The 18,825-nt window shown below is 39.1% G+C and overlaps 1 protein-coding gene across 1 annotated transcript in view; it reads left to right on the top strand.

The window, feature by feature from the left end:
* The window catches only part of zbtb47b (zinc finger and BTB domain containing 47b), a 56,663-nt gene extending 37,838 nt beyond the window's left edge, over positions 1 to 18,825 (top strand). Inside the window, exons 2-6 of the mRNA XM_066717012.1 lie at positions 3,303 to 4,682; positions 6,493 to 6,640; positions 9,139 to 9,254; positions 10,468 to 10,612; positions 11,345 to 18,825. Coding sequence (XP_066573109.1) covers positions 3,303 to 4,682; positions 6,493 to 6,640; positions 9,139 to 9,254; positions 10,468 to 10,612; positions 11,345 to 11,754 — 2,199 coding nt within the window. The 3' untranslated portion in view covers positions 11,755 to 18,825. The remainder of the gene's footprint in view (positions 1 to 3,302; positions 4,683 to 6,492; positions 6,641 to 9,138; positions 9,255 to 10,467; positions 10,613 to 11,344) is intronic.

Genomic DNA, 18,825 nt, shown 5'->3' with positions numbered 1-18,825 from the left:
GTTAAAGGTAAATTCGTAACCTCCTACTGGTCCATAACATGGAAGGAACTGGTATTGGGTTCCACACTATAAACACTGGGTGCCATAAACCCCTGTCACGGTATGAACACCGACAAGATGTTGTTTTTGTTGTGACAGAGGCCTTTGTTTGTGCTAATATTCCCCTGCAGAACAAATATCCCAAACCGCGTTCATTTCCCAACAAACATGTAATAAATGTGGGTGTGAATTCGACAGCAGCTCCAACTGAAAAGGGAATATCTACCCCAAATTGCTGATTTGCACAAGACTGCAATTATACAACTGTTAAAGATGTCTGACGGTGTATTTGTATTTACTGACAAGTCTACAGATGCAAAAGATCACAGTGTTGTGTATGTGGGTGAAGTTCTACATCTTGATAACAGGGCACAAGACGATAACAGATGCACTGTATTTGTTTTTGTTTGTTTGTGTGTTTTTATATATATATATATATATATATATATATATATATATATATAATGCTGCAATACCCTGCTCTGATTAAGATTTGTTGATTTTACTGGGAAGTCTTCCATTGTGTTTGACCATGAATACAGTTTGGAAGTGGTTTGAGATGATCCCAGCGTTTCAGAATTAATTAAAGTCTTCCAAAGGCCTCCAAAAGGATAGTAAAACGCAAATAGCAATGAATTCTGAAGACATCCGTGTTATAAAAGTTATGCTGATTGGGTGTTTCTACAGGTGAGTTAAAATGCAACCACTGGGGTTATAAATCGGAGAATTTAAATCTCAGTTCACTGGTGAGAATGACTGAGGAATTTCTACGTGCTTATTTCCTTACATACAGTATGGTTGAATGTGCTCTTGAGCTTAAGTGATAGCAATTCATTAATACAAAGTCACAAACATTAAAAAACAAAGGACAACAAGAATAAACAAAAAGCTATATCAAATGAGGTGTGGAAAATGATTAATTTTAGAGTACACACAATGATGAAAAGCTATGACCATAACGGTTATCAGCTCGGTGTTAAAGCAATCTGCAATACTTGAACAACTGAAGAAACATAAAATGAAATTTCTTTCAGTTTCAAAAAGCTTAGGCTGTGTACTATATTTACTCAAAACGCAAATTAAATGAAGACTGCACTAGTGTTCATTAATTGGGAATATAACTTTGAAAAGCATTCAGTACAGCACTCACTTTATGGATTTTAAATCTGTCTGCTTTCCTCATAATGTTCATTGTTACTGATCTAAACTGATGGGGAACCGAATTTCAGTCACTGAAAGTAATGTTATGGCAGCACATTTAACTACAGCCTTGTTCCTTCCTGTTTGTCTTTGCTAAAATGCCGGATTACTCGCCTCACAGGAATTTACACTTATAATTATAGCGAAGGAAGAATGGATTCAAGGAGAAGTCACTGCTTATGTTCCTAGAAGGCTCTAGCCAAATAACGTGATGGTTTAATGTATGAAATGGTAGCCAGACATTTTATAGTTGCATCCTTAAAAATGTACCTCTGGGACACCTCCTGAAATCCTTAATCTGCTTTCTGGGTGTGACTTAAAAAAAAAAAAAAAAGTAATTATCAGTTTGAATAGAGACAATGTGTCCAGTTAGAAATTATTTTATACGTATATTTATTTTATATGATTTCCATTTCCCAGTTTTATCTTTTATCATTAAACGGGTAGTTTTGGTTTTATGGCCTCTAAGACAAAACTCTGTGGCCATAGTATTGCATGTATACCTTTTGCTTCTTTTATCCTTTAGTAGAAAAAAAAATCTACAATCTCACTCCTTTAATGAATGTGTTGTTTAAAGTTCTGCTTAATCAATATCGATGGTCTTGGTTGGAATGTGTGATCCAACAAGTATTCTCATCAATATCAAGCACTTGGTTTCTAAAGAATGGACATTGATTCCTAACTTGAATTAACCTTTGGAGATATAGCTGTGTACATCTGCCAAACAATGTCAACTATATATATAATATGTGTATATATGTGTATGTATATCTGTATTGTAAAAACTGTAGGCCTGAATACATATGAATAATTAGCATTACATGTCTACAATGGTTTAGATGCTGAAATGTAGAATTGGAGTGAAGATTATATTTGAAGAACAGAAAACAAAAGTGAGAGTCAGACACACAAGGTCTGGTCTGTGATATTCTGCTGAAGTAATATAAAAGTGACACAGCCATAGATAAAATAGCTTAAGAGTTGGTTACCAAAAATAGGGCAGTATGAGTGACCTGCCACCCCTGAGAGAGAGAGAGAGAGAGTGTGTGTGTGTGTGTGTGTGTGTGTGTGTGTGTGTGTGGAATCAAAACACAATAAACCCAAACATATACAATACTTGCATACTATCAATTAATGCTCAGATGTGAGGCAAATACTGCAGTTTCTTGCATCAGTTTCACATCAATACACATACTCTGGGCTGCAGAATGAAATAGTTTGAATCCAAAACTGATTAAAATCACAATGAACGCTCTATCAAAATGTTAAAATATGCATTTGTGACATAAATGAACACCTTGAAGTATTTTACACTTACACTTACATTCACAAAGTGTAAGTTCTCAATTATCTGTAGGAGTATAAGAAAAAAAGATGTTAAATAAGCCTGGACTGAGACACAAGCTGTCCGAATTCATTTAAAATATTACCCATAATTTAAGAAACATCCTTTTAACTAATAGCAATACAAAAAATATATATCCCGAAGAATGCATTTTCTTTGTAAAGCAAAGTCTAATCCCTGTTGAACTGAGCTTTGCTTACGGTTCATTCATCTGAATTCATTCTGAACTCTTTTGGTCTTTCATGTATGTTTAGCCATGAATATGTATGTATGCTATAAAACTAGAGAAGGCTTTTTGCAGTTGCTTTGAATTGTTGTTTGTTGTTGTTGCTGAGGCTTTGATTTTAATTACAGAGACTTAAAGTTAAAGCACAACAGCTTATGAAAAATGAAAATCTAAGGCTAACACACCAGAGAAGAAAGCAGACCTGTGAAATATCAAAGCTTAAGTGCATCAGGGAGTTTTTCAGTCTTGGCATGAGCTGCTTTGAAATTGATTTAAATGACCTTTCCTTTGTGTATTTTTTTTTTCTTCAATGTGATGTAGCTTATTCAACTCACTAAATAAGGTGCTGCTGTATAATTTTTTAACATCCATCATATGTGTGTATACGTTTTGTGTGTGTATGTATATGCATATATATGGTATCTTCTACTGCTTTGCTTGATGTTTGCAATCTCCATATTAATCATAGTCTACCTCTCTGTCCTTCCTCAGCTGATAGTGGAAAAGACAACTGACTACCCTTCCACTGAGTACTCTCTGGTGGAGGATGTTGCCCTCCACTTTACGTGTTTGATGGACAGACTTAATGAGCAGCGCCTGTTTCAGCCCGATCTCTGTGATGTGGACATTGTGCTCGTCCGGCAGAAGAACACCTTTCCCGCCCACAAGGGAGTCCTAGCCGCCTACAGTCAGTTCTTTCATTCGCTCTTCACCCAGAACAAGCAGCTCCAGAGGGTCGAGCTCTCTTTGGAGGCGTTGACATCTCAAGGCCTCCAGCAGATCCTCAACTTCATCTACACTTCCAAGCTGCTGGTCAACGCCTGCAACGTGCAGGACGTGTTGAACGCGGCCGCCGTCTTTCAGATGAACGACATCGCCAGTTCCTGTCAGGAGCTCATCAGCAGTCGCTCTTTGAACTTGAACATCGCAGGGGACATGTCCAAGCAGGACAGCCGCGGCAAACCGGTCCCCTCCCAGTTCTATCGAGAGATCAAGCAAGAGGTCGATCCTCCGCACACCAAGATCTACGCTCGAGAGGGCAACGATCCCTACTCGGTACGCGTGGAGGACAATGCGGCCAAGCAGCATCACGCCAATGTTCAGACAAAGCCGTATTTTAAAAAGGAGGAGGGCAGCGGTCGAGGGGTTTGTAAAATAGAAGGTGACGTGGAGGAATCGGAGGACTCGAACGGCCACGCCTCCTTCAACAGGGAGCAGATCATTGTGGAGGTGAACCTCAACAACCAGACCTTGAATGTTTCCAAAGGAACGGAGGGGAAGCCTTCCTCCACCGAGGCCACCGCAGTCCTGGGGAGGTGCCATGGCGAGGAACGGGACTCAGAAGAAGAGGACGAGGAGGAAGAGGAGGAGGAGGAAGAGGAAAATGAGGATGAGGAGGAGGAAGCGGATGTTGTAGAAGAGGATGAGGAAGACCAGAGCGAGGATGATGAGCTCAGGGATACAAGTGAGGAGGAGGAGGAGGGGGAGGAGGAAGAGGAGGACCACAGTGACATTCCGGAAGTGAAGAAGGAGAAAGTGGAGCGGCCCCGCCGGAGGACCAGGGTGTCCCAAGATGCCACGGCCACGGTTTCAACTCGGCAACCCAAGGGCACCACCAAGAGGGTGGAGAAGCGGAGAGGGCGCAAGACGAAGAAGGACCAGGAGAGCTTGGGTCAGAAGGTCAAGCTGGAGGAGAAGCAGAACTTTCCCTGCAAGAAGTGCCCCCGTGTGTTCAACAACCGCTGGTATCTGGAGAAGCACATGAATGTCACGCACAACAGGATGCAGATCTGCGACAAGTGTGGCAAGAGGTTCCTGCTCGAGAGTGAGCTTCTGCTCCACCACCAAACAGACTGTGAGAAGAATATTCAGGTAATCTTCGCCCTTAAAAATTGGAAGATTAAATAATAAACTTTGCAGGTGTAAGTAATGCAAATGTCTTGGGGAGGCCTTCTTCCCACAGGGGATCGATATAGGTCAAATCTGAATGGAATACATTCCTGATGATGAAATTTTAGTTCCCTATTGCGTTTGGCTTGTTGTCCTGTACGATGCAATGGATTTACGAAAGTTAACACAATATACACAGTCCAAAAGACATCAGGTGTACAAAGAAAACCTAAATTAATAAATAAACAGATACATAAAACCTCAGTGCCTGTTCTTTCACTTTGGTCACAACACTGTTCTAAACTTTCAAATATATTAGAGAGAATGTAGATATTGTTAGAAGAGAGATCGGCTCTCGAGATCCTGACATTTGGAAAGTACTTCAGTTTCCATTTACGTGTTTTCTTGTGAGTTGAAGACGTGTTTGATATTGATCACGCAGCTCCACTAAAGGTGTTGTCACTCTCGATGGACATCAGGATCGTTGAGTCTGTGTGATCAGGCCCCTGTAGAGCAATGCCCAGACTGGAGAAGTATAGATTAAGGTCAGATCAAAGAATTTGCTTTCAGTCAGAGGCAGTTATAGCAGCATGATTAAATTCCTCAAGAACTTCTGGATTACTTGCAATTCCTATGGTCTAAATTTGATATTGTTTACAGACTTTGTGGGTGGGGTGGAGTTGTCATGTAGTAGTTGGCTTTTAGACAGCATGAAGCAGAGGCTGAGAGGTAGTGTAGTTGAAGTGGGAAATCGACACTATCGATACAGGAAATCATATCACTTAAATAGGTGTATAGTCACGTAAACATAGAACATTTTAAAGTTGAAACACGAGTGGGGTATATAGTCTTGTAGCTTTAAACATGCCTTATTGTGAGAGAAAACATCTGGATTGTTGCAGAAAATGAATGTTGCCATTTTCTCTTCATAGCATCCAAACTGTTATTGAGAAACCAGTATCAATTAGTCACACTAAAATATACAGTGCCTCAAATTACAACGCAGTCAAAGGAAATGGCTCCCCAATCGTCTTTGCTTTGTTCATTTGGGCTGAGATGACGTTAGTTCTGGTTCACATTATCCCTTACTGGCGAAGATCATTTCGCAGTTGTAGCCTGTAGCTGCAGACTGTAGTTCTCCCTGTTTATATCAGTATTCTTTACACCCTCATGATTTTTTCAGTCTCCAGCAAGATGTTTTGCATTTCCTGTGTGTAATCCTGCGTGGCTGAGTCAGTGTGGTGCGACAATCTCACTGAATGTTTTTGTGTATATATTTAAATACTTATACATCACCAATCACACACATATGCCCTTAGTACAGAAAATCCCAGACACAAATCTGTTACTTAATTGAGTTTAATTTAAGGTCCATGTAGTTCGTTTTTAAAATAGAATGATTATATGCAAATATATTCTTGGCTTGGGGAGGGGAAAACGTGCTATTGTGAATTGGAGAAATATCACTATAGACAACAGCTTGCCTACATAGTTTCTGTTTTTGCGAATTAGGTCTAGATTATATATACTGTACATATGAAGTCTTCTTTATGGGCATTTATACAGTGTGGTCCCTGCATAATCTTTTTTTTCCACAATCTAGTGAATGTTAATATATTAATCAGTTTTGAAATACTAAGAACATTTTGCGCAATGCTAATAACTTCAATTAATGTATGTTTCTTATAACAGTGTTTTTTGCAAAGGACATTTCTGGAGTCTGAGAATACCTTTCACCTTCATCATATGTGTTGGTGGTCTCCTCAGTTTGTTCTTCTCTCTGTGTTTCCAGTGTGTGACCTGTGGGAAAGGCTTTAAGAAACTGTGGTCCCTCCACGAGCATAACAAAATTGTCCACGGCTATGCAGAGAAGAAATTCTCCTGCGAAATCTGCGAGAAGAAGTTTTACACCATGGCGCATGTCCGGAAGCACATGGTCGGTGAGTAAAGGCACCGGGCCGTGCGTGGATGTGACGAGGAGGTCCTGTGTTTACGGTGTACGTGTCTCAGAACCTGTCGGTCCAGGTTAGGTTTGGATCTCTGCATATGCTTCGCAGCTCCTCTTGCTTGAAGACCAGAAGTTCGTTTCCTGATGTAAACTGGCATTTGGAGAGAGAGAAGTCTAGATTGCGCTGGATTTAGGTAATCTCCCCTGACGTGGAGAAATTGTCTTGAAGAATAAAGCTGAGCGCATATTTAAGTATTTCCAGTTGTTGGCCTAATTTTTCTCCCCACTCCCCCCTAATGTGCAATATATATTAATATAAATATATTAAATCTGTCAATATGAAAAGTTGTTTATATAAAATACTCTCTCTCAAAGTTGTAGCTACTATATATTATTACTATTATAACAAAATGAAGAACAAGCCCACTTAATTACTGTTGAAGGTCATGCTCCAAAACAAACTAACTATTCATGTTTTTATGTTTACACATCCATTCTTGGACAAAAAAGGAAGACACCAATTGTCCTTATTCAGGCAAAAGTTTAGGGTGCTTTCATTCATAACAATTTATCAATTGTAAGCTTTGCCATTTCCCAGGATATTTTATTGTTCAGTTTTTAAGCAGCACAAAATGTGATCACTTTATCCGTGCCCACAAAACAGTGTAAAAATCAGTTGTTGAAAAAGAAACAAAATACTTGACTGTCTGTGTTAACTCCCGTAACCTCACTGGCTCTAGTGTTACAAGCGGGACACCGAAGGAGAAATCCTCATTTTAAATTCAGTGTTGATTAACTAAGTAATGCTAAATGCTCTGGTTTGTCATCCCTTGACTTGACATTTTTAGGCCACTTAGAATGGTTTACTGTGAAGCCATTCTCCTTGGCAGAGAAGTTAGACACTCTGGTGTCTCAGTTTGGGCAAGATTTTCATTCCCACACTGTTTGCAAACCTGTTTGTAAGAGAGGCACTTCTGGGATAAATATTAGTTTTTGGAGGACAACAGAAAGCTCCTTATGTAGCAAATACTGTCTGTTGAAATGGGACCAATGAAGCAGACAGAAATAGGTTACAGAAATGAATGCTTCCGAGGCGGACTCCAGAGACATCCAAAGAACACAAACTTTTGTGGAAACTTTGAGGTGTTTGAAGCACGCTGAGTATGGCGCTGTCACTGCTTTCTGATTTGAAATTCTGAAAAGTGTTTGCAATCTTGAACGCTGTCTCACAGGTTCGTCGCTACCCTGCTGTGTTTTCTCATTAGCACCACTGTAACATATCTATAGATCTATAAATATCTCTCTATATATAATATAATGCATATTTAGCTGTACATTTATTATTATTATTATTATTATTATTGTTGTTACGGATTGGAAAGCAGACACATTTGATTTGCTTAATTGAAACTTTTAAAGGTCCCCAACACAAATCAGATCCATGTGTATCACAGTGAATCATTAAGTGCCTTGTATATAATTATCACTTCAAATTGAACTCTACCAAGCAGATTCCCTAGACTGTTCAGCTATTATTGGGAGTGGAAAGAGTTGTTGTTGACAAAGAAATACTGACACTGGTCTTGGAAAGCGAGAGGTTAAACAAGAGACTCATCCTGGATTATTCCGCTGGGTTTTTCTTAAACACAAGCGCTCTTGAATTTCAGCCCTTAATTCAGAGCTGTGGGCTCGGAAAGGTCACCAGTTTCAAAGCACTTAGCAGTCTGTGCTCGGGCGTAGTACTAGAGAAGCACAGACATAATTATTTGGCAGGTCCTCTGGGACTGGCTTTTCCCAGGAAGTTTGACCAGGGGAGTTGAGATGGCTTGACAGATATTTGGCGCGCGGTCATTCAGGAACGCATAGAGACCTGCTTTTAAACAGAGCGGAGAATTTCGAGTTTAGATAACCTACGGGGTAATCTGATGCCTTGTGAAGCTGGCAGGCAATACCTGGCAGTCCCTTATTCTCAGTACTGTACATAATAGGTCTAGTTACTAAAGTGTGATCTACTTCAAGCAGGAGTGAGTTTCAGCCATGGTTTTAGTTATGCAAAATGGCTTTGGCATTGATACATTAATTAGCAATCTATATCAAGTGCAGAATGAATTGCTTGCAGTCACAAACCATCTTTCTTTTAATCTGCCTTATTAAAAGCAAACCAATCTATTATCTCTTTTAATTTCTGATTGCATTTTTACCGGGCAATACTGGGATTGTATGTCAATGGAAGAAGTAAATGGAAGACAATTAATTTTTCCTTCCTTAATCTTCTGTAGCCTTTGCGCTGTTCAAGACCATGAGCTTAATAAGGACGGAAAGTTTGTATTTCTTTAGTTTTTCCCACATTATGAAGATGCATTGCTGCTAGCTGTGGTTTCATGAGATTAGGTATGATGTATAGTAATAAGACCAAACTGAATTGCTTCTTGCTTCTTTGACATCTCTGAATCCCCCTGATTTGTTCTGGTGACCCTTTTGTGTCCTCAGCTCACACCAAGGATATGCCGTTCACCTGCGAGACTTGTGGGAAGTCCTTCAAACGCAGCATGTCCCTCAAAGTGCACTCCCTCCAGCACTCGGGGGAAAAGCCTTTTAAATGTGAGGTAAGACCCGGGATACGACGGCCCTGGTCGGCTGGAGAGGAGACTGCGATGAACATGCCATTGAATACAATCTACTGCGGCCCGGTTTGTCTCCTCTCTGTATCCGTCTGATTGGAAGGGTGCTGTGTTCAACAGATCTCTGAAATCACCAGAAAACCAATATCCACACTGGATGCGTCTAATAAGCTGATCATTCAGATTCTGTACTCCCAAGTATGCAAATTAAAGATGCAATAACAATTACCCTTTCCATAAATATTTACACTTTAACATTATTTTTCTAATCTAAGGCATTTCTTAGACCGGAGATTGGCTTTAGGTTACCTCGGAACAGTGAACCACTGTCATTGTGAACCAAATATTTTATTTTGAAATAACCTGTTATTCCTATTGATATAACATGTTGTAATAAACAGATCATTACAGATTGAAATGTAGAATTTGATCATGCACCACCAAAATAGAAACTGCAGATTTAGTTATGGTAATTTTGATCTCTCTGTCTCTCTCTTGGGCCTGTTTACTATAATAAGTCTCAAGTGTTTTTTATGGCTGCTATTGCCAGGATTAATAATAAAATCCCACGAAAAGACCCATGCATTTCTACTACGACCACACGCATAATTACATTGAATGAGGCAGAGCGCAGTTGATATCTTCTCTTGCTGCCCCTGCCTGGCGAGGGCTTGGTAGGTCAGCCAGGTTGTTAAACTGGGGACTTTATACGAAGAGACAAGGTCAAAAGGTTTCTCTGTCGCAAGTCGGACTACAGACCAGTAGTGTTTCAGTCTTGGGATTTAGACCCATAAATGTCAATGTCAGACACTTAAACCATGCTGTTAAAGTCCAGACAAACAAGCCAAGGAATGTAACAAATACTTAAAGTAAATACTGTTTTTTCTATAGTGGAACAATATTACATAATAATAATTCATGACTGATAGAGAGCAGTATAGAGAATGTATAGGTGCACAAAACCAATTTAAGGGTTAAAACACTTCAAAACACAAGTAATTGACAACATTCCTTTGCATTCCTGCACTGAAGGTTTTTGATCTTTTGATTGGTGCATTGTCAGCTATATTGCCGACTGGGTTGAAACCTGCAGTGTGTTTGAACAGCGGAAGCTTGTGGTCATGTGACGCAGATGCGTGTTCTGATTTGGGGTCATGTGACGCAGATCCGTGTTCGAAAATGTGTTCCTCTTCCACAGAACTGCAGTGAGCGATTCCAGTACAAGTACCAGCTGCGCTCCCACATGAGTATCCACATAGGACACAAGCAGTTCATGTGCCAGTGGTGTGGGAAGGACTTCAACATGAAACAGTACTTTGATGAACACATGAAGACACACACTGGTAAGAGACCTTTATATTCAGTGGTTAATCTTACAGTGTGTCTTATATGTTGCACCGGTGCTCGGCATTTTATTTAACTGCCCACGTGCTGAGTTCTGTGTGATTCAATTGTAAACTTTTCAATGGAATAGTTTTATTAAGGTAGGAATAGTAATTGTACTCCGTAAGTAGGTGACAATAAAAGCAAACTACTAGGAGCCATGAACTTGGCTCAGGGCATTATTTTACTGTGATTACTAATTACAGGTTTGATTTGGGGGGATACTTTATTTATTCCTAGAATATGATTTAAAGAACATTAGAATATAAGTCTTCATCACATTTTAGGATAACATTACCATTGACATTATCTTCTGGCAGACATAGTTTTCTTCTGCTGTCAGAAAATCATGTGAATCAGACCAGAATCTAGACCAGCTGTTCAGTTGTAACAGTTTTTACTAATAATGCTTCTGATGCAGTGATGACAGTTAAAAGTTTGCAATATATTACTGTACAGTTCTTCAGAACTCATTGTAATTTGGTCAAGTTTAATTAGATCAGTACAATTTCAACCTACAAAGGTGTCTGCAGGAAAACCGCAACAGTTTAGCAAAACCTTGTGGGTTGTGTTTGTGCGGTTTGTGTGTTAAAATGGGGATTGTATGGTGCCACTTCACGAGGCTCAGGTGATAATGAATGGAAATTGGTTCTTGAGTCGCTGAGAGCCTGTCTGGACTGTTGTCGCTGCAGGAGAGAAGCCGTACATCTGTGAGATCTGCGGGAAGAGCTTCACCAGCCGGCCCAACATGAAGCGGCACCGGCGCACGCACACCGGCGAGAAGCCCTACCCCTGCGACGTGTGCGGCCAGCGCTTCCGCTTCTCCAACATGCTGAAGGCCCACAAGGAGAAGTGCTTCCGGGTCAGCAACCCCATGACTGCGGATGGGAACCCCCTGGGCCTCAGCCCCCCATCGCCGGGCAGCAACTCTGACGCCGCGGTGGCCCCGGCGTCCGCAGCGGGGGCCGTTGCCAGTCCGCACAACGCTGCATCGCTCTCTCTGCCCCTGCTCCATTCCATGGGCGGCCTCCCACCTCCCCAGCACCTACCCCCGCCCCCACCGCTCTTCCCCGCTGGGAGGATAAACTCCAACAACAATTAATAGCGGTTCATTCTTTGTGTTCGTTTGTTTTGCCATACACACACGTAACAGACTCTCCCACGTGTACACATGCAGTATTTATGCACAGGTTAGGCTGGCATCTGTATCACAAAATGGGAAGTTCCACTTATTAAGGAAGTTGTTATCCTTTACACCCCTGTTTTACTCTGTGTTATACTGTTCTTTTTCAGAGAAACAGTATACCTTGACTTCAAAAATAATTTTCACAATTTGGTGTGTGTATACTTTTCAGTGTGTTTTAACACCTGTACACACACAGCGTATGTTTATATACACAACCATGTACGCAAACATGACACATACGTAAACCCCAGCAGAGTTATTTCAACACATATCGTTTTTTGTGGACACAGACTGATTTTTTTTTTTTCTTCTTCCGATGCCAGTTGCTCCTTTTTAACACCGTAAAGAAGTGGCATCACAGATAAGTCCAGTTTACTCGCCTGATTCAGGATTTAAACTTCTCTTCTGTTGACCCAAACAGAATGCCAAACCTTTATAAGGGAAAGTGGTGTGGAAGCTTGTCACGTCGTTTCCTCAGTGTGGGAATTGAATGGTGCCACTTCAAGAGGTTCAGGTTACACTGAATGGAAACGATGCTTGCTGAAGATTTTAGTTTTTTCTTTATTTTAAATTTTTTTGTTAATTTCTGTTACTTCACAACAGATGCAGTTTTCACCACAAGGGAGTTCTAATCCCAGCGTTTGTGCGTGTGAGAGAGTATAGCGGAGATGCACCCTGCTGTCTTGTTTCGTCATGTTTGTTGATGTTCCTCAGAAGACTTTGGAGGATGCGTGTCAATCTTCAGTGAGGTGTGGTCGAGCTCAGATTAACTGCACCACGAACACCGGCACCGATGTGGTGTCATAAAAGAAAAAAGATGCAGACAGAGAAGTCTAATAGACTTGGACCTCTGTGCTCCATGGAGGACACTTTATGGGCCTGTTGCTACGAGACAAATATATGGCTATGTAGTGAAGTATATATTAGTGATGAAGATTTAACAGCCACAATAGGAAGCTAACAACTTTATAGTGAATTTTATTTTTCCCTTAATTTCAGTCCCAGAGTTTTATCACTTGCTCCAGCGATAACCAAATGCAGATCTGTCTTAGAGTAAATTTATATTGCATTGCAATAACCAAATCCTGTGAGCTCTCTGTTAGGGCAGTGTTATATTGCATTTATCCATACTGCGGCTTTTTCCATTGATATTTATTATGTACTGTACTCAGATCTTTAATAGCGCATTTTAATCGTAGTTCAGCAATTACGTTATTATTTTAGGTATGTAATGCCATTTTGTAAAGGTTTTTGTAAAGCAAGGTTTCAGGATGCTGTGCAGTGCACAGTGATGTGTACGAAGGTATGTAGTTCTATGTAGCATAAGGATGTATAAGCACTCTACGAAATGCAGATTTGTGACCTCTGGGTCATACGATGTTGCAATCTGTTAACCAAACCCTTTGATTCCCAAGGCTAAGGGTTGGCACGATGAAGGTTTTTGCCTTGTTGCCAAGCCAAACTAATTTTGCTTATGTTAAGCAATTTGTTTGTTTTGCTCTATTTCTGAAGTAACTCGGCACTTTTGTATTGGTTTCACTTTAGCCCTCCTAGTGCCTCATTATGGGAGCTTTGTGCTACAGAAATAATGGTTCTTCAAGCGCTCTTCATTTGGATCTTTTGTCAGTTTCTAAGGATCTTTATCTGGTACCACGTGGAAGTGTTGGTCAACCCCAGTCAATTAGATGCCCTAGTTTTCATTCAGTCTAAGTTCACAACTTCTTGGCTGAACTAATCATTTGCTGCACTGGTGATATTCATGATCTAGCATTTCCGAATTTGGATGTTCATACTATAATCTTGTTACATCTTCCACAGCAAGAAGGGTCATTTTAAATTCTTACAGTATCTCAACATGTAAATGAACCATTGCCTGCTAATCACAGGAATGATACCATGGGAATGATTTATAGGTCCAACTGTGCATGGTCACCATTCTTAGCAGGATTTTTGGAGGCAGGAAATCCTTCTTCTTCAAACACACTTTCCACCAACGAACACTGGGAGGGTTAAACCTCAGAGGTTTGATAAAAGTCTGTTACTTTTTAATGCATTGCTTTCCTGTTGGTGTTATAAGTTACATCAAACTTTAGTTTCCAATCATGATGCAAAACATTTTTTTTTTTTTTAATTGTGAGTCTGCCTTGTGACTTGTATTTTGATATGATTTATGATCCAGAGACTTTAGCATGGTATTGATAAAAGGAAATGTGTGCAGACTGGTTCACTAAAGCTGCATCCACTCAAATGTAGTGTATAGATCTGCCAATGTTATAGTGTTCTTAGTGTCTTTCTAGAAACTATTTCTGTCCAAATACCATTTACAATATTTTTTATAGTAATTCGAATAGCAAAAAGTTGTTTGATATTTGTTACCACCTATAACAAATGTGCTCAGCACAGGTGCATTATGAAGCAGTTTTATCTCTTTGTTTTGTACAGTAAGTTGCAGTTAATTCTGAAACCATTTTGGTGTTCTGCACAGAGCAAAGAAAGCTCTGCTTAAACATTACAGCTGCGGTGACTGTTTGGTGAGTGGATATGATTGTATCACACTACAAGTCACTTATATTGAAATACAACAGTCTTAAAAGGACAGAACCCAGACCCTGTAACAGGGCTCCTTAAACCTGGTATGGTACCTTGTTAGCGTCTCGCAGGCTGAAAATGTTTGTGTAGTTACTGTAAAAGCCTGTGCAATGGGGACAGACTCCCCAGAAATAAGTGCAATTTTCTTGAGACACATGCACTTTTATGACAAACGTAATAATGAGGTTCAAGGATAAGCTTCACACATGCAATGTTTTAATCCCGAGTTCGTAATTGGGTTTCGTGTTTCAGAGGATGCTAAATTCAAAGACATTACGCTTCCTTTCAAAAGTGTTTGTTTGGAGGGTGACGCAAAAGCCCTCATGTACTGGATCTGTGGTGCAGTATTTACACACAAGTGTAGGGGTGTGTGTGCTTGTGTTAGTATGTGTGTACATACATGCTTACATGCACACATGTGTTCATGTGCTTTTGTGTATATGAATGAAACGCAATTATCTTCAGTCAAACTGTTTCCCCCTTGTTTACATAGTTCTAAGAGAATAGTGAATGTGTTATTGTATTGTATTTTGGTACTGAAAGGCTTGGAGAGTTGTGGATAAGCTTTTCTTTCAGTAATAAGCTGTAATAAGTTAGTTAAAAAATGCTCATGCACCTTATACTGTAGTAGTAATAATATAATGGAGAAATGGGGCCCCCTACAGCAGCTTAAATGTGATTGCAGCTGCAGGAGTAAGAGATCTGTAACTGTGGATTGATATCAATATTTTAAGGAAATATGTCAGTTTTGTTTTCTCCTGATGGCTGCGTGGATGTGGATGTCTGGTCTGAAGTGCTGTGGCTGTTGTCTGGGGATGTTATGCCTTTGAATCTTTTTGAAAATCCCTTGGTGGAGAGAAGAAGATGTGCTACAATGTTCACCACAGCTGGCATGTGCGACTGTGAGGATGTCTGGGCACCGATGGTTGGACTCTACAACACGCCAGTGCTACAGGGGTGGATGCACTTTATCTTGTAGAGCAACATCGCCCCCATGAGCTCCACATGCAGAATTAATTCCCATTGCTGTCCTAAGCTATTTGTTAGTTTTGTTTTGTGCCATCAGGTATATTACAATGAGTTGGATGGAACCTGACTCAGTGTCCCATTTTAAGCTGTTAGGTTAATTTAAAGAAAGTTATTCTTATGTAAAACAAACAAACAAACAAACCCACAAATTATACAAATCAAAGTTGTAGAGGTGGCAAACTTTTCTCATCTCTGATTTGTCCTTCTATGTAGCAGATCTTAAGTGTGATGTAGTGCATATAGCATTCTAGAACTTATGTTGTTGCTTTTCACAAATATATATATTTAAATATGTGCAATTAGGATGAGAGAAGACCTAAAACAGAGAGGATTGTGGTCTTTGGCAGTGAATGTCATCTGAGCAAGTTATGCTAGGAGTATTGTGTAGACGAATAGCTGATGGTCCTCAAGAACCAAACCCATGTGTTAAAACTGAGCTACAACGAGAATCATGCACACAACAGAATTGAAGTCCAAAACTGCTATTATCATGTTTTCTGTTTTTCTTTGTTTGTTTGAGCCTTGGCTATATGATAGTTCTCCGGTTTGGGGTGCTATAAAAAAAGCACATTATTTTTCTCTTTGGGAATGAGGAGTTACAGATGCGTGGTGACACATTATCTAGGCCCACAAAAAGCTGCTTAGCGCCGCCGTCTCAATAACAATAAATGCTGGAGAATTTGCTTTATTGACATGCACTTCAAATAGTGTATGCTGTATTTTAATTATAAATAACAATTTGAACTATAAAGTAACAGATTAATCTATAAAATATATGTAGAAACAACATTTGTTTTTCTCCCCATTGTTACACAATCTTGTATAAGGTAAATGGCAGTGATAATTTCAAACCACACATATGTACTTACTAACAAATTATTTTTCATTGAAGAATTTTACATTTTATCTCCTTTACTGTTATGATACTGGGAATGACAATTTAAATAATCAATTGCAGAGCAGAACGTCTTTTGAACTGTTTATTTCTGCGGTCAGTTAAAATCATTCCCAGTGGTCTTTTGGTGATCTTAGGTTAGCTCCAAATGCACTTTAATATATACTGCAAAAAACACCTCCCATTCTAGCACAATTTGAAATAATGAGTCTTCAGATGAAGAACTTTCAAAGCTTTCCTGAGTCAGACAGTTTAGACTAAGAACATTTTCCAGTCATATTAAACAAACAACAACAGAAAAAAAACATTTCCAATTCATCCCTTAAAGGAATTCCCCTCCTTCTATAGGAGTGCTTTTTTATAGTCTGCTACAAATAAATGAAAATGAATTAGGCTTCCTTCTTTTTATTATCCAACAATAATATATGTGTTAGATCTGTTGTCCTTTTATGGTCAGTGAAAGTAATCGTATTCAGTAATGAGGAGGTGTCGTTACACGAGCAGAAACGTTACCAGAGGTGTTGTATTGTGATCCGAGTGGACATATTAGTGTCGGCTAATTACTGTTTATTTGTTTGTTTTCAGGTAGGACCTTGGTCTTTAAGAAACTCCTAAAGCTATAGCTCTCACCTTTTTTCTCTTCATTTTTTCTTTTTCATTTTTTCACAAAGCTGGATGGTTAAACAAATAAATTAATGCACTTGAAGCTTACTTGTACTTTGTTAATGCTTTTATACAACCTTGTCCTTTTCTGGCCCTGAATAGTTTGGAGAAGCGGTCACATTTTTGTAAACAGGGTTTCTAACGATCTTCCTATGACTTGTCTTAGACTTGTGTGTTTGATAAAATGTGACAAAACATTGATGTAAAGTTTTGCTAACACTGCTACTGTCAGCAAAAAAGTAGAGGGAAAGTATGTGATCTGTAAAAAAATATATATATATATATATAAATATATATGAAAAATACATGTATTGAAATTCCAGTTTTTATTTTATTTTTAAAGGAAATTTAACAATTGTTTTTTGTTTGTGGATTTTACTAATAATTTGGTTACAGAAATACGCTTAAAAAATAGACATTTATTATTAATAATTCCTTATTAAGCATATATAATTTCAGAGTTAAACACCCAGTTATCCTGTGTCTGTTGTTATTCAAGTGGACTGACCTGTACAGTGTAGAGACATTTTTGAACAATAGCAAGTGCATTTTTTTGTGAAAGAAGGAACAAAGAAATGTTATTTTGTTTTATTGGAAAACAATAGCATTTTGTGCCTATACCTGTGAGAAGTTTACATGGGATGTTTTATATGGTAACTGGTGTTTAAATTTGTGTCTTGGGTTTTTGCTGCTAGTTGGGGTTTATACCCTGTGTGACTGACTTCTGTGGCCTTTGTACCCAAACCAAAATAATTTTATTTTGTTGTTTTGTTTGTTTGTTTGTTTGTTTAATGGTTAAACCAGTCCAAGCAACTGGGTTTTTATCATGGCTGTACTTGTGTCCCAGAATTATATAAAGCTAACCTGTATATAAAGGGTTGTGACTTGACGGAGACATGTTTATATAATAGAAGAAACACAATATATATCAAAAGCTGGCTGAGGAAATTGTGAACCGGATGAGTTTGCGTACTACAACATTGTTTTTGTGTTGTTTTTGTTTGTTTGTTTTTGCTTGTAATCAGTCGACCGCCAGATGTGTGAAAGAGGAATTCCAATAGAGATTGAATTAAAGCCCTGACCAAATCAAAGCTTTGACCTGGCTGCCACTCACAACACACGGCACAGTAGCTGAGGGCACGTTTGTGTTGGATAGCAGGAAGATGCCTCTACAATAAGCTGCCATTGAATACCGTAATTATAATCTGAGATTGGCAGGTTCCTCAAAATGTTGATTTGGTCCAGACGTATGTTTAAACAAGTGAGCTAGGCACTTTAAATGTTTAGTGCACTTTTAAGATTGCATAATGGTCACTTTCATTCAGTGTTAAGTTTATTTAAGGGGAAACAGAAGAAAAGAAAAAAAGAAAAGCACTTTCATGGTCACCTAGGCTTCAGTACTACTGACTTCAATCAAAATCTTAAAATAAACCAGTATTTTGGTAGCCTGAGGGGATTCAATTGGTAATTTCAAGCCTTGCCCCCATGCCGCCCTCCTGATCCTGATTTAGTAAGTCAATCATATGTGTTTGTCAGGTCTCTGTATGCTGATTCTATATTTTACTAAGTAAACACAATGTCTTAGTTAACGCGCGTGTACATAGACTACATGTAGGCCGTAGCTGTTGTGGTTATATAAACGGAGAATAAAAACAATACAAGGACGATTGTGTCTAGAGGTGCTAATACTATTAGTCTATATTTTATGTCATTTATTGTATTGCCTAGTGTATAGTGTCTGTAACACAGGAAAGAGAGAAATGATTCCTTTCAATATTAAACAATATAGATATATATTATTCCAAACATAA

This window comes from Amia ocellicauda, chromosome 2 (assembly GCF_036373705.1).
Source record: "Amia ocellicauda isolate fAmiCal2 chromosome 2, fAmiCal2.hap1, whole genome shotgun sequence".
In the NCBI taxonomy this organism is placed as follows: domain Eukaryota; kingdom Metazoa; phylum Chordata; class Actinopteri; order Amiiformes; family Amiidae; genus Amia; species Amia ocellicauda.
This window is presented reverse-complemented; position numbering and strand designations above follow the sequence as displayed.